Source organism: Miniopterus schreibersii (assembly GCF_964146895.1).
Source record: "Miniopterus schreibersii genome assembly, chromosome: 10".
NCBI classification, from domain to species: Eukaryota; Metazoa; Chordata; class Mammalia; order Chiroptera; family Miniopteridae; genus Miniopterus; species Miniopterus schreibersii.
In genome coordinates this window covers 47,773,432-47,790,150 of record NC_138110.1, presented here as the reverse complement: position 1 = coordinate 47,790,150, position 16,719 = coordinate 47,773,432, and the positions used below count along the sequence as shown (strand labels likewise).

Below are 16,719 nucleotides of genomic sequence, written 5' to 3'. Positions count from 1 at the left end.
TTTGGATATTTATAACATCATTCTTGGGCCATACAAAATTATCAACTTAAAAATTAGCTATGAAAAAAGCTCTTAGATTTATTGAATTTTGAGTCCCACCTGTGGTTGCCTTGGCAGGGCCAGACCAAATGATACGGCCTGGGGGCCGGACATTCCCCACCCCTGGTCTAGAGTCATGAAATATTTTTAAAAGGACAGTTAATTAAAATATACTTTCTCAACATATTTACATTATAATTTTTATGTTGGGCCTTAGAAGGTAAACCCAGAGCAGTGATTATCAAATTTATTCAAATGATGGAGCCATTTGAATGCTTGTTACAGAACTCATGATAAACTGTCTTCTAAGTTAGAAACAATTTTACTAACAGAGAATGACTTTACTATATCTATATAATATAAATTTATTATAAGCATCCATGAAAAATCTATAGAATTAAGCCTGATCAACTCCTTCTAAATATATTTCATTTTAAATTTTTATATTTTTAAATTTGTTTGATTATCTGCCATTGAAAATGTATCAGATGGATTTGAAAGAATTATCTTCATTAATTCAAGTATTTCTGTGATTTGGGAAAGGCTACTATTAGATCTTGGTGGCCTGATGCTTTTATTTCAGTCTGTGGAATACCAAGGTAACCTGAGAGCTTGGACTGAGAACTAGTTTCATGGGCAAATGAATTAATATAGAGATGAGTCAAACTGAATTACAGCGGGTCCTCAAATAATGTCTTCTGGTTCAATATCATTTCATTATAACATTGATGAGAAAGAAAAAATAGATTCCTGGCTGGGGCCACTGTCTGTGTGGATTTGCATCCCCCTCTCTCAATGTCTACATGGTTTTCTCCAGGAATTTGGTTTCCTCCCATACCCAAAGATGTGCAGTTAGGTGAATTGGCTTGTCTATATTGCCCCAGTCTGAGTGAGAGAGTGGGTGTGTGTGTGCTCTGTAGTAGAAGGGTATCTGGTCCAGTGTGGGTCCTGCCTTGAGCCTTGAGCTGCCCAGAGAGGCTCCCACCACCGTCCATGACCTTGAACTGGAATAAGCAGGTTGGAAAATAGTTATCTTACATTTGTGTTTTTTTAATCCCCACCTGAGGAGTGAGGATATTTTTTGTACTGATTCTAGAGAGAGTGGAAGGGAGGGGAGAGCAGGAGAGAGAGAGAAACATCTATGTGAGAGATACAAATCGATTGGTTGTCTCTTGCTCACCCTTGACCAGGGGCAGATATCAGATCTGCAACTCAGGTACACGCCCTTGACTGGGAATTGAACCCATGACCCTCTGAACATAGGTGCATAGGCCTACGCTCTAACCACTGAGCAACACTGGCCAGGGCTCTTACTTTTTAAAATTTATTTTTCTTAAATATATTTATAGTTCACATTTATTTTAATGTTTAAGATTAGAAGTGTTTTGAGTCTTTAGAATTTTGATGATTTTTTTGTGACCAAATATATGCTGTAGGAACCTAATTCTTGTTTCCATCAATTAGCCTCTGGTAAAATTGTTTATGTTACCTGTTCCATGTTGCCATGCCTCTGGACTTATTTTGTTGGTCCATTTATTTTGTTCATTAGATTCCACATATGAGTGAGACCATGTGATATTTGTCTTTCTCTGGCTGGCTTATTTCACTTAGCATAATAATCTCAAGGTCCCTCTGTGCTGTCTCAAAGGGTAAGGATTCTTCTTTTTTACAGCTGCATAGTATTCCATTGTGTAAATGTACCACAGCTTTTTATCCACTCATCTACTGATAGTCACTTGGGCTGTTTTCACATCTTAGCTATTGTAAATAACGTTGCTATAAACATAAGGGTGCATATATACTTTTTGATTGGTGTTTTGGGGTTTTTAGAATATATTCCTAGAAGTGGGGTTGCTGGGTCAAACAGCAGTTCCATTTTTAATTTTTTGAGGAAACTCCATACTGTTTTCCATAGTGGCTGCACCAATCTGCATTCCCACTAGCAGTGTACCAGTGTTCCCTTTTCTCTGCATCCTGGCCAGCACTTGTTTGTTGATTTATTGATGGTAGCTGTTCTGGCAGGTGTGAGGTGATACCTCATTGTGGTTTTAATTTGCATCTCTCTGATGATTAGTGATGTTGAGCATTTTTTCATATGTCTATTGGCCATTTGTACGTCCTCTTTGGAGAAGTGTCTATTCAGGTCCTTTGCCTATTTTTAAATTGAATTGTTTGTCTTCCTTTTGTTGAATTGTATGTGTGCTTTATATATTTTGGAAATTAACCCGTTATCAGATATATCATTGGCAAATATGTTCTCCCATACAGTGGGTTCCCTTTTCATTTTGATGATGGTTTCTTTTGCTGTGCAGGAGCTTTTAGTTTGATGTAGTTCCATTTGTTTATTTTTTTTCTTTGTTTCTCTTTCCCTAGCAGATGTGTCTTCAAAAATTCTGCTACATTAGATGTCTATGTTTTCTTCTAGGATTTTTATGGTTTCATGACTGACATTTAAGTCTTTTATCCATTTTGAGTTTTTTCTTGTGTATGGTGTAATGTGATGGTCTAGTTTCATCTTTTTGCATGTTGCTGTCCAGTTTTCTCACCACCATTTGTTGAAGAGATTGTCTTGATTCCATTGTATACTCTTTCTTCCTTTGTCAAATATTAATTGACCATAATGGCGTGGGTTGATTTTTGGGGTCTTTGTTCTGTTCCATTGATCTTTATGTCCGTTCTTGTGCCGGTACCAGGCTGTTTTAATTATAATGGCTTTGTAGTATAGTTTGATGTCTGGTATTGTGATCTCTCCAACTTTGTTCTTCTTTCTCAAGATTGCTGAGGCTATTTGGGGGCTTTTTGGTTCCATATGAATTTTTAAAGTACCTGTTCTAGATTTGTGAAGTAAGCCTTCTGTATTTTAAGTAAGCGTTTGGTATTTTTGGTTTTTTAAATGAGATTAACATTTAAATTGGTAGACTGAACAAAGCAGATTGCCCTCCCTAGTATGTGTGGGCCTCATCCAATCAGTTGAAGACCTTACAGCTCTATAAAAATGTTTAATCATCTCCATTAATCACCTTTTTAATATTCCTAGGTTATTGAATCTTTGGGAATTATTATTTATAAAGCACTGGACTATGGTCTTAAGGAGAATGAAGAAAGAGAATTAAGTCCTCCCCTGGAGCAACTCATTGATCACATGGCCAACACAGTAGAAGCAGATGGGAGCAATGATGAGGGTTATGAGGCTGCAGATGAAGGCCTGGAAGATGAAGAAGATGAAAAAAGAAAAGTTTCAGCTATCCGGTCATATAGAGATGTCATGAAGGTAAAGCAGCAGTTTATATAATCCTGGTTTCTTTCAAGAGTTATGCCACTTAAAAAAATTGATTGGTGATTCAGCATTTGATAATAGTTCCTAGTCTTTCAGCTGAAAGTGAAATGAATAAGGAACTAAAATACTCTGGAATGTATGGTTTGTTCAGAGCTTCAATGTGGCCTTTTAAAAACCACTTTTAGGTATTCATATGTCCCTTATCATATGCCTTCAAAAGATTTATGCATTTTCTTTTTACAATGGAGTAAACAACAACTGTGATCCATTTATTTATATGAAGATTCTGAATCTGAACTATCATAACTGATTATTTTGTTTTCTTGGCCTGTCCAGTGCTATTTGTGTGTGATAAAACAAGTTCTATAGCTTAAATTGAATTTTTCTCTTCAGTTAAATTTTCCTGTATACATGCACAAAGATTAAAATTAAGGCAGATTTGTTAAATTAGTCTTAAAAGAGTATTCTGTTTAGAAGTATTTATGTATGATGTTTACTAGATTTTGTAAGCAGCATTGGCTATATATCACTTATTTTTCAACTTTGCATAAAGAACTTCAAAAACAGGAATAGAAAGGAACCATGAAGACAGTACTTCTCAGGTATACTACAGCACACCCTGATTCTTGCTGCTTCTCAGGAACTCTGGAATGGAACTATGCAGTTATGATTCTTAGGAAGTTCAGATAGATTCTTTAGTAATTTCAGTACTCATAATCAAAATCAATAGCATATAGAAGTAAAATACCCTCATATATATATCAATTTATACTTTATTCATTTTATATTTTTTCGATGTTAAGGAGTATTTTAATACACACATACTGAAGGCCAGATAAAACTGTGCAGACGACAGATGAACTACTTGTTCCCAGTAGACCAATGATAAATAGTGATAAAAAATGAAGAGTAAAAGGTTTTTCATTAAGGCACAAAACTACTTATGCCTCTAAAACTAAGCAGTTTTTTTGGTACAGTGTGTGTGTGTTGGAGGAGGTAAACAAGTATTGTTATTTTCCTCTTCTGTAGTTATGTGCTGCTCATCTACCAACTGAATCAGAGGCACCAAATCATTATCAGGCAGTATGTCGTGCACTGTTTGCAGAAACAATGGAGCTACATACATTTCTGAGTAAAATTAGAAGTGCAAAGGAGGTAAGTACCATTGCTTTCATATTTATTAGTATTCTGAAAGATAAACATGAATTTTCAACATTGCCTATCACATTATGTAAAGTATTTATTACTATCCTTCTGATGAGTGCTGAAATTCATTCAAGAAAGAAGCAACTATTTATTTTATTTTATTTTTTAAAAGTTTATTGTTGAGAGTATTACAGATGTCCCCCTCTTCCCCCCCTTTGCCTCACTCCACCTAACTCCCACCCCACCCCAGGCCTTCACCACACTATTGTCTGTGTCCATGGTCTGTGCATGTGTGCATTTAAGTTCTTTGATTAATTTCTTCCCGCCCTCCCTCCCACGGTCCCTCTGAGATGTCAGTCTTTTCCATGCTTCCATGTCTATGGTCCTGTGTGTGAATCCATTTTATAAAAAAGGTTTTGCTAAAGCATCCTTATAAATGGAAATAAATAATGCCAAATTAGTTTAATCAAGTTCCCATATGACTTGATTTTCACCCTTTTTCTACCATTCTTTTGTCCATTTTAAAACATGTTAGTACATCTTTCAGGAAGGGAAAGGACTTACAAAGGAGGCTACACCGCTGATAATTTAACTCTCTTTATAGTGGATTTGATTAAATATTTAATGGAGAAGATGTGAATTACTCAGATTACCCAAAATCTAATTTTTCTATTTTATTTAATTATTAATTTATTAGTGTCTATGGGTTTAAAAATATATGTAGAGTAGAAAAAGAACCATTCTAATTTACTTACTAGGTGAATTGCCACATTTCACATTACACAGAAGATCATCAAGATTCATGAGATCTGTGTAAAGCAGCACAGCATCTGGTACACAGTAACGGCTCAGTACATGATAGGTAGTGGGTATTGTCCCTTTTATGACTAAAGTAGAGTTTATCTGAAACAGTAGTTTAGAACTTAGGATGAGACAGTTTGTGGAGGTACACGTAGGTATATAAGGGAGGAAGGAAAATACTAATCTGTATTAGTCAAATAAGACTGATTAGCCCTGGTAATAAGTAAATGACAGATATCTCAGCCAGATCACCCTTAATAAATCACCTTAAATATATCCATTTTATATGTATGAATTAGAGCTCTAAGCATTCCTTTTCAGTTCTAGCCAGGCTACTGCTGATAATCTTTTTATGATAGACCAATGAAAAGCTATGTCAATTTTCTTTTTTTTTAGGATTTTGTAGAGTTGGACCCAAGAGGCAAGTCTTCCACAGGGTGGAAAGAGTGAACTATGTGTTATTTGAAAAATAACAATAAATATATCATGGAGTAGTGTTTCCTCCTAGACAGAACCAGAGGATGTAGGGTTTGAGTAAAAGCTTCAGAGTAAACATCTGAAAGCACATCCTCAGTTACTGTTTAGTAAGTAGTGGAAAAGATTACTTTTTAAGGTAATTATTGAAATTGCCTTATTCAGAGACACAAGTATTTTTAAGGTGGAAGTGCAGTCCTCTGGGGTTACTAGAGTAAATTAAATGGCCTCTTTTTTTTAAAGTTCTTGCAACACAGACATTCTTAGAAACCATTTCTGAGCTTAAAACACAGTATTAATAAGTATTTTTCTACTCCCGTAGCTTAAAAAATTTTTTTTGCTTTGCTAAACATATTCTCAGAAAGAGATTTAAACATTATGAAAGTTTATTTAAATAAAAATCTCAAGTGGAGTAAACGAACATGAGTGACTGGGACCATTGGTGGCTCTGTGGTGATGCTTGTGGCGACTGACCAGCCCCTGCCTGAGGTTGGGGACCTTAAGGTCAGGGTTACAGCCCCATCTTGCCCTATTTCCTTCTGGATCCACCCCAAATTTAGATCTGTGTAGATAATAGTTCTGTCCTGTTTTCTCATCTCCTTCTCTATTTCCTTACTTGGTCGATCTCTTCACAACCTTATCCATTCTTCTCTTGGAAAGTTCTGCTTCATTTTGAGAAAGAACTCCTCAGTACCCTCAGGCTCTTCTCAGAACACTTGTTCCCCCAAGGGTAGTACTTTCTCTCTCTCTCTCTCTCTCTCTCTCTTTTGTTTTTTTTGTTTGTTAATCCTCACTTGAGGATATCTTTTCCTTTGATTTTTAGAGAGTGGAAGGAAGGGAGGGAGGTAAAGAGAAAAAGAGAGAGAGAAACATCAATGTGAGAGAGATACATTGATGGGTTGCCTCCTGCACGTGTTCCGACTGGGCCGGGGATCAAACCTGCAACCCAGGTATGTGCCCTTGACCAGAAATCAAACTTGAGACCTCTTGGTGTGTGAACTGACACTCTAACCTCTGAGCCACACTGGCCAGGGCGTGTAATACTTTCTTTTGCTCCCCTTTTGTGGGAAACTGCTCCCTTTTCCACATCTTCATACCTCTTGACTGGGAAGGGTTAGTAACATTTTCTTTCTCTCTACTGTTTCCAAACAATTACTCTTTATACTTGTACAAAAAGCTCATGCCGTCCACTTCTATTATTCTTAAACCACTGTCATCTGCCATCATCTTGAGTGATTTCTTTGGTGAAAGGAAACTAGAGCTTTGTATTCTTGACTTTCCCTTTGCTTCAGTACTCTGCTTACCTGAACACACCATTGTCCTTGAAATAACCTGCAATCATTCCACCTTGGAAATCATGGGCTCTCGATCGGTACTTCCTATCACCCCTGCCCTGTGAGCTCTTTCCCTCACTGCACCTGGCCTAGTCTGCCATTCCCTTGCCTCCCCCCATTTTCTTCTAGTTTATCACTTCCTTGATTCAATTCCTTTCCTACATGCATGAGGGTCAGTCACTATCAGGAGTTCAGGTCCCCATATCCAGCCTGGGTTTCTATACTTCCCTCCTCTGGTCTCCTTATCACTGTAAATCTTCTCCATCCAATTCATCTTCCACATTGTCAGTGAGTGATTCTTATAGATGGCAGATCTGGCCTGAGCAGTCCAGCTGCAGGCCCAAACCTCTGTGTGATCTTTTGGGCCTGACCACATGCTGGCTTTCTTTGGCAGGCTGCACGGGAGAAGCTGCCCTCCCCACATGGGACTTGTGCACACCTAGTGTATTGCACTCAGGTTTTCTGCAGGGGATTGCAAGGACTCAGAACGTCTCCCTGGGCCAGCCGTGCCTGCATGGACACTGTATTCCTAACCCAGGAGCCTCTACCTGAAGGCCCTTAGTTGGGACGCTTTCCTCCCTTTGTCTCAGAACTTTCCGCTCCTAGTTTTCCCTCTTTCCCTCCCACTGGCCCTCAGGGCCATAAAGTCTTTTCCCCATTACTCAGCAGTAGGAAGATCCCCCCCGTTGGCACTGCGTGTCACCTGAGCCTAGTTCAATGCTGTTCTGTAGGGAAGAAATGGAACAAGGGGAACAAACATCCTTTTTGGCCTCTTGTTTGCACTGTTGCAGTGAGTGAGTAAAAGCTTAGTGATTACTTGCAGTTTGTCTCGTCCTCTTTGACCCTAAACGCCTGGCAGACTCAACAGAGCCATCTTGCTTTGATTAATACGGCTCCCATCACCTATATTAAAACTCCATTGTATTCCACACAAGGCCTGTCATTACATTTCATCTGCTTGTGTTTTTATGCTCCTTTTCAACACTGCTTTCTTTGCATTTTAAACTGTCCAATCAAAATCACTACAGTGTCTGAATACATCATGCAGTTATTTGTCTGTGACCCTGCACATTCTGTTCTTTCTGCCTGGAAATTCTTTCTCCCCTTGTCTGCTTGGTGAACTCCTATTTATCTGTTTAAACCCGCTCACATTTTACCTCCATGTGAAATATTCATGACCTCTTTCCAGCCCTAAGTTTTATGCCCTCCATGACCTCTATACCTTATACATCCTTTAGTCTTGCACTTCTCATACTCCATGATAGTTATTTGCTTATGTATTTATGATTTTTTTCTCCACAACTGGATCAAATACTTCTTGAGATAAATGTATTTTAAATTATTTTTATATTAATGACTCTTAATGCAGTATGTACATGTAGAAAATACTCTAGAACTGAATACTTTGCTGAACTGAATATATATATACTTCGTGTGTTTTTCCAGATAGTCTTCTGTTTGAAAGAAGTCAGTTTTGAAAGCATTTCTGACTATGAGATACATTTTTGCCAAAATATTTCTAGTAAATATGAGAACTTTGGGGGGTATAGATGAGGTCTTTGAGTGCTCTTGCCATTTTTAAAATTTGCCATAAAGTTCATTTAATAATGAGCCTTGAGAAGGCAAGCTATAAAATATGTGGAAATCCTGACACTTAAGAACATTCTATACCATTTGATTAGAGCTTTTATGCTGCATAGATTTCCTGTCAACACTGAGGTTTTAAGAATAAAGTTTTTCAGAGTGCAAATGGATTTCCTTTTCCTCTACAATGTATGTGACTTTCTTAAAATTACAGGATATTTTCATACATATTAGTTCATATGTGTACGTTAGTCATTTTAACTTTTTCTCAAGAGTACTGAATTCATGCTAGTAATAAAACACTGTTAATTTGATGTTTTTACTAAAGATCTTAGAATATATATTTTAAGAATCGGACTATCTTTCTTTTATACCTGTGAGTTGGTGTATATCAGTTGGAACTTTCAAAGTAATAACCTCTAATTCAACAAGTTTATCTGCTTATCAATGATGTTTCAAAGTACTGTATATGTGTGTGTTTGTGTGTATAAAATTAGGGTAAAATCTTAGTATGATGATAATGTTCCCAATTTGATAGGAAAAAGTAATTTAATTATATTAAATTTATCTATGCTCAACTGGCAATTATTAAAATATAAAACCCATGATCTGTTTCCAACTGTTATAGTTGTTCTATAAAGTTATAATTACATTTACTAGACCTGGCTGCTTTACAAAGCACAAGACTTTGTAGTTCATCATCTGTTTAGAAAGCAAATTCACTTTCATTCTAATCTCTCTTGATGATGTGATGATTTGCTTCTTAAACAATGATTGAGATCCTTTAAGGTTATTCTCCTAATGATAGAGAAGATTTGGATAGGCCTGCTCTTAACTATGCCCAAAGGCAATTTGATATCCTTGAAAGTAAATACATATTACGGTGTCTCATAAGCAATTTGATATCCTTGTATGTAAGTATAGATGGAGGGACTATCTAAGCAATCCATTTAGTGTGCATCAGGTTGTATGAAAGAAGAGACAGCCTGTGCCCTACTGCCAATGCCCCACCACAGCTCAGACCCTGCCAGCAAGTGTGGCTAGTGAGCATGTCAGGTGGAGAGCGGAGAATTTAGCTTGACAGTTTCAAATGTAACTATTTTTATTGGAAAAAAAGAAATTCTATTTATGGTAGTATTCTTTAATTCATTGCTATCTAAGTAGTTTTTGATCATCAGTCCCTGGTTTTGATACTGTTAAATGAAATTAACTAACAGTTCCTCACACTTTTAATTCCTGCTGCTCTCTTGTATTATATTCCTACAGCTTTGAAGTGGCCCTGTTGCATACTCCATTTAATCCTCATGAACGGTCCTGTTACTCTTACTTTGATATAGGCTCCTGAGCGGATTGGAGAAAATTATGTGTGAGCCAGAGAGAACTGGGGGAGAAGAAGGTTTACAAGTGAACATGTGTGTGTGTGTGTGTATGTCAGTGTCAGTCTCTCTGTCTTATGCTTGCACATAAATAGAAATGGGATGGGAGGAGAGAAGGAATCATGTTAAGTCTAGGTATGAAACAATATGGAGATCTGAAATGGGAAAAGACACGATGTCATAGAAATGTTAAATACTGAGATAAAATAATATTAAGACTAGGAAGTGAGTTGATTTTATTCCAGTGCTTTCCTATATGCTCCAGCCATCGTTGCCTCCATGTTGAGAGTGTCTAGTGTGCTTGCCCCACCCCCTCCCCAATTCTCCAGTAAATACATTGTTTCACTATATTTACTACTTCGTGTATCAGAGATATATCAGAGAAAACAACTTGATGTATCAGAGAAGTACATTATTTAGAAGAATCTTTCTTTTGAAAGAAGAATCCTTCTTTTCAAGCAATTAACTCCTTTTTTCATTTATTTTATATTTAAAATATTTATATTAACAAGGTCATTTTTCAAAGCCCTTTTATTGTTGGTGAATCATATTCTTCCACTCATCCACTCACTAGTCACGTGGCCTCTTACGTCAAATAACCTTTGCTAGATCTCTGGGTAAATTTCTGTTTACTTATATCTTTAAAAAGGGAGAAGGGGACAATTAAACATGCTAGGGTTCCTTCTAGTTAGAAAATGATCTACAGAAAGTATAGTTCATGCGACTAAATCTTTGTTCTATTTATTCAACAAGCTTTTCCTCACTTTTGTACCAGTCTGGTTGTGTAGGCAGAATGTATACTGATAAACATTTTAACTGCATGCCCAGTAAAATTTGCTATGAAGTTATTATATCCTATTTTATATTATTTTATATTATGTTGTAAATTTGAATTGCATTTTATAGGAAAGCAATTCAATGTTGTCATTACTGAGCTGTAACACTCAATATTGACATTACTACTATATTGATGTCTGTATGGACTAAAAATTCTGTATCTTAAAATCTAATGGTAAAAATCCCTGTAAGGAAGAAATTCCTAATATAATAATATTAATCACAAGTGAATGAACAGTAAAAATAATTGGGCATGAAACATTGTATGCTCATATAGTAATTTTAATAAAAACTCAATATTAGAAGGCATGTGAAATAGACTTTTAAGCTTATAATTTCTGTTTTGTGTTTTCATAATTCACATTTCATAACTTCTGAAAACTCTTTTTCCTCTCTTCTCTCACATAGAAAATGCCTATGTATTCTGAAGACCTAACTCAAATGACCACTCTTCTGAAATGCTTTTTCTGATCATCTCAAATTGATGAAAAATTTCTCTCCCCTTTCACTTTCGTGCATCATACATATAAACAACCCCAGAACTGAGGTAGGGTATTCCAAACATTTTGATCTTTGAGGGATAAGATGTCTAATATAGTTAATCCATCTTGGATTTCTTCAGAGGCAGGCTCTACAGGTGTGGATTGTCATTTCTGATTATCTGATGATAACAATCTTTGATCTCTTCTCAAGTGTGACTGCACCTGTGGTGCTTAATTAGGTTTCTTGTTGACATCTTAAACTCCTCTTATAAATTGTCTTCATTCACCTTTTAATTATAGTTTTTCATTTGTTTTCTTCAGTCCTCAGCTAAAAGGACATATCAGGCCTGCACTAAACACCATTGTAGATTTATCACACTCAGCCTTTTTCTTTAAAATCATGTTACCCTATTTCCTTCCTAGCAACCATCACAGTCTGTAGTTGTCTTGTTGGTTTCTTTTCTTACTCACGGATATCTTCCATTGGAATATAATCTCATTGAGGGCAGAGACCTTTTCTCTCTAATTTACTGCTCTATCCCATTGTAATAGGGCCTTTGTAAATATTTGATTCGTGTTGAATGAATTAGAGAATCTGTGTTTCAGGTATTATAGATCTGATTTATTACCACCAAATTTGAACTTTGGTCCCCTCACACTGTTGACTGTCTCCAGAATGCAGAGCCTCCTTCATAGTCTCACTGCCTGTACCTTTTTCATGCAGTGGTCTAGCACCTCTTGCCTGGGCTGTGGCAAAGCCTCTTAACCTATTTCCCTTTTCACATATAGGCTATCCTATCGTGTTACACCCTGTGTAAAGATGTTGGTGGCCCCTTGATACTCATAGGTGGAAAGTGTAAACCCCTTAGCATGACATAGGGACCAGGAGCAATTGGGCCACAGTCTGACCTCTCCAAGCTCTTCATTGCTGTTCCCCACCACATATGCCTATTCTGCTGCCCTTCCTACAGTCCCTGATCTCCTAGGGCCTCTGCAACTACCCCAAATGTCTTTTTCCTCTCTTCTCTCACTTAGAAAATGCCTGCTTATTCTGCAGACCAAACTCAAATGTCCACTCTTCTGAAATGTTTTTTCTGATTACAGTTCATTTCTTTCTTTTTTTTAAATATATCTTTATTGATTTCAGAGAGAGGAAGGGAGAGGGAGAGAGAGAGAGAAACATCAATGATGAGAGAGTCATTGATTGAGCCCGCAACCCAGGCATGTGCCCCGACCGGGAATCGAACCCCGATCGCCCGGATCCCAGGTCGATGCTCAACCGCTGAGCCACGCCCGGCCAGGCTACAGTTAATTTCTTTATTCTCTGTGTTCATTTATAGAGCATTCTGCTCTGGCTTCTGTCACCTATCACAATGTATTGTGATCAGTGTTTACATCTATCTTCTCACTAGACTGTGAACTTAAGGGCAAGGACCATGTTTATATTGCCAAGCCTGGCATAGAATTAGGGATCAAAGACAAAATATCTGTGCTCTTTTTGCAAATGTTTCCCTTGCTGCTTCCTCAGCTTAGGACATCACTAGGGCCATTCATCAGTGAAATGGTTTTGTTTTTTTTAACCTAATACCATTTTGGTTCTAGAGTTGTATTTTCCTAAGTGTTTAGCATATTAACATTCAAGAACAAATAGAGCAGAATAGAATCAGCCTTAAGTTCCCTACAGCCATCCCCTCAACATTTATCCTGCTGTTCAAAGTGGGAGCCTGAAGAGCAGGGGATTGAGATTGAATGCTACTCAGTTTTTGTAATTTCTAAAATATTTCCATGCTACAGAAGTTTACGTACGTCTGGGGGAGAAAAAGATCCAAGTCACCCAACAACAGCTCTGAGCTCAGATAATTTATGTTGCTTTCACTTAAACAGTTACTACAATCCCTGAGTATATCTTATTCATTGCTTATGTGAGCACTTTAATCCTCATGATATTCCTGTATATTAGGTAGAATTACCCTTTGTCTCCCATCATTTTATAGATAGGAAACTGAAGCACAGTTTAACAACCTTTAATAAATTAGCTACACATGGTGATAAAGAGAATTGGGATTAGCACTACTTTTTAATGTTTTGGAAATAGTGCCCATCAACAAAAACAGATGTTGAGATAAGTAGTCGGGATATGAGGAGGTGTCTATAAACCTCGATGTGGAAGAAACAGTGAAGGAATTGGGGGGGTTGGTGAAGAATTGTGAGAACGTAATAGCCATATTTAGCTATAGCATGTGTGTGTGAGTGAAGAAGCACTAGGTTTCAAAAGAACTAGGATCAGTTGACAAAATTAATTAATTAACTCATACAACAGGTATTTAATGTGTTTCCTGCATGACACATGCCACTACAATTAATAGCTAATATTTATTCTATACTCTATGCAAAATACCATTCTAAGACTTTTTATGTGCATGAATTCATGTGGTTCTCACAACAAGCTGTGCATTAAGTGGTATTATTGTTTCCACATTCATTGAGGATATTGTGGTGGACAAGATACTCGAGTAGGAGCAACAGTCTCAGAGCAGCATTCCAGCAGTGTGATGAAAGCTGTGGCAGGTGAACGCAGGGCACTGGGCCAGGGAATGAAACATTTTCTTTCCTCTACCAAAACAAATAGCTACAGCTATTTAAAAGTAGCGTTTTGCCAGTGTCTTGATTTTCTAAATGTTTAAATGATCCTCACATCAAATTGTTCTGAACAGTTAAGCTTACCCTAAATTTAATAAAATCCTGTCGAGGGAGGATGATTTATAGATGCCCAGATTGGAGCCAATTAACATTAACTGCTCATATTTGATCAGATATTGAAATTATGAGGTAAGAAGATGAATTGGAAATACAGGTCATTATGAATTTTTAAAAGATTATATATTTTATACTGTATAATTACAAACTACAGTGACATTTTATTAAGTGATTTACATACATTATTTAAATTCATGCTATACAATAATCATAATTTCATGATACAATTCTTGAGTTCAATTTACCTTTAATAAGATGCTAAAATATTTTCTTTCAAATGGAATATTATATGTAGGAATATAAAATAAATATTATATATATAGAGAGAGTATCTTCTGTTAGGAGGAAAAACAATGTCTTTTGGAATTGACAAGGTTATGAAATTTTTTTTGTCTTTTTTTTTCCCAAGCAAATAACTATATTTTATAACCTGCAGTTGGCTGAAAAAAAATCAAATTATTTCCCATCTATCATCTCTTATTGGCCAATAACCAAATTTACCTGTACTTTATCATAGTGCCATTGTCAACTAACACATTGACTCATACTAAGACATCTGCTTGTGACATGACTTCAGACTGTCTTTTGCTTGAAAACACAAGACATTTACATGTTGAAGTGCATTTTTAAAGTAAATTATGCAGCCTTTTAAAAGATTTTTAAATATGTTTTTATTGATTTTAAAGAGAGAGAAAGGGAGAGGGAGGTAGAAACATTGACGAGAGAGGAACATCAGTTGGCAGCCTCCTGCAGGCCCCCTACTGGGGATTGAGCATGCAACCCAGGCATGTGCCCTGACCAGGAATCAAACCAGTAACCTCTTGGTGTATGGGTCAGCTCTCAATCCACTGAGACACACCAGCTGTGCTTGAAGTGCATTGTTATCGGCTTCTTATATTCTCTGCATATTCCTCTTCTCATGCCTTCTCCCACCTACAATAATAAAACTGTGGCATTTCTCTCTAGAGCTAAAACGGATATATTCCTCCAAGTGGTAAGCATATCTTTTTTATTTTATTATTATTTTTTTATCTTTAAATCCTCACCTGAGGATATTTTCCCATTGATTTTTGAGAGAGTGGGAGGGAGGGAAGTGGGCGGGGGAGAGAGAGGGAGGCATTGATTGGTTGCCTCCTGTACATGCCCTGACAGGCGCCGGGGATCAAGCCTGCAACCAAGGTACGTGCCCTTGACAGGAATCAAACCCATGACCCTTTTACCCACAGGCCAATGCTCTAACCACTGAGCCAAAGTGGCCAGGGCAACATAGCTTTTTTAAAAGAAAGAATCTACCACCAGATATCTGTTTGTAAGGTAGCCATTTGTTCATTTTAATTAGATCATCTATCATTTGTAATTTTCCAGGGTCCATATCAATGTCCTATCTTTTTCTATTTTATTATTTTGTGAATGTTAGTAAATGTGCAGAGCACTTGTCTTATCAGCAATAATTAAATTACTCTCTCTGTCCTAGACATCTTTGCTTTCATCACTTCTCTTCCTGTTAAAACATTTCAGAAGACTCTTTTACCTAAAAGAGGATGTCAGAATCTACCTTTCAGGTCCTGTAACTTTTTAAATTTAATTAACTTTAAATAATTTTTATTTTTCAATTATAGTTGACATACAATATTGTATTAGTTTCAGGTGTACAACCCAGTGATTTATATAACTTATGAAGTGATTCCCCCCCATGAATCTAGAACCCATCTGACACCATAAATATTTATTACAATATTATTGACTGTGCTGTACTTTACATACCCGTGACTGTTCTGTAACTACCTATTTGTATTTTTAATCCCCTCACCTTTTTCACCCAGGCCCCTCATCCCCTTCCCCTCTGACAACTGTCAAAATGTTCTCTGTATCTGTGAGTCTCCTTGTGGTCTGCTTGTTTATTTTGTTTTCTAGATTCCACATATTTATAAGTGAAATCATATGGTATTTGTCTTTCTCTCTCTGACGTATTTCACTCAGCGCAATATCCTCTAGGGTCCCTTCATGTTGCAGATGGCAAGATTTCATTCTTTTTATTTTTATGGCTCAGTCATATTCCATTTTATATGGGCACCACTTCTTCTTTATCCATTTACCTATTGATGGGCACTTAGGTTGCTTCCATATCTCGGCTACTGTAAATAATGCTGCAGTGAACATATGATGCATATGTCTTTTTATATTTTCAATTTCTTCAGTTAAGTACCCAGAAGTGGAATTGCTGGGTTCTTCATTTTCTTTAGTTATGTAGCCTTTGTTGTAAAGCCCGTTTTGTCTGGTATACGTTTTGCTACCCCAGGTTTTGTTTGTTTGTTTCCATTTTCATGAAATCTTTTTGAACCCTTTACTTTCAGTCTGTGTGTTTCTTTTGATCTGAAGCGGGTCTCTTGTAGACAGCATATGTAAGGGTTTCACTTTCTTGTCCATTCAGCCACCGTATGTCTTGACTGCGGCCTTTAGCCCACTTGCATTTAAAGTAATTGCGGACAGGTACGTATTCACTGCCACTTGTTATGCATGTTTTTATCCTTCTTTCTCTTCTTTCTCTTCCTCCTATTTTTCTTTCTCTTCCTCTTCTTCTTTTTCTTTTTCCCTTTAACATTTCATATAAT

At 36.8% G+C, this 16,719-nt stretch overlaps 1 protein-coding gene across 4 annotated transcripts in view; it reads left to right on the top strand.

The window, feature by feature from the left end:
• SPIRE1 (spire type actin nucleation factor 1) overlaps positions 1-16,719 on the top strand; it is a 122,662-nt gene that overhangs the window by 50,118 nt on the left and 55,825 nt on the right. For all 4 annotated transcript variants that reach the window (XM_081148180.1, XM_081148178.1, XM_081148179.1 and 1 more), the window contains exons 3-4: positions 3,077-3,310; positions 4,346-4,471. In XM_081148180.1, the coding sequence (XP_081004306.1) occupies positions 3,077-3,310; positions 4,346-4,471 (360 nt within the window). The remainder of the gene's footprint in view (positions 1-3,076; positions 3,311-4,345; positions 4,472-16,719) is intronic.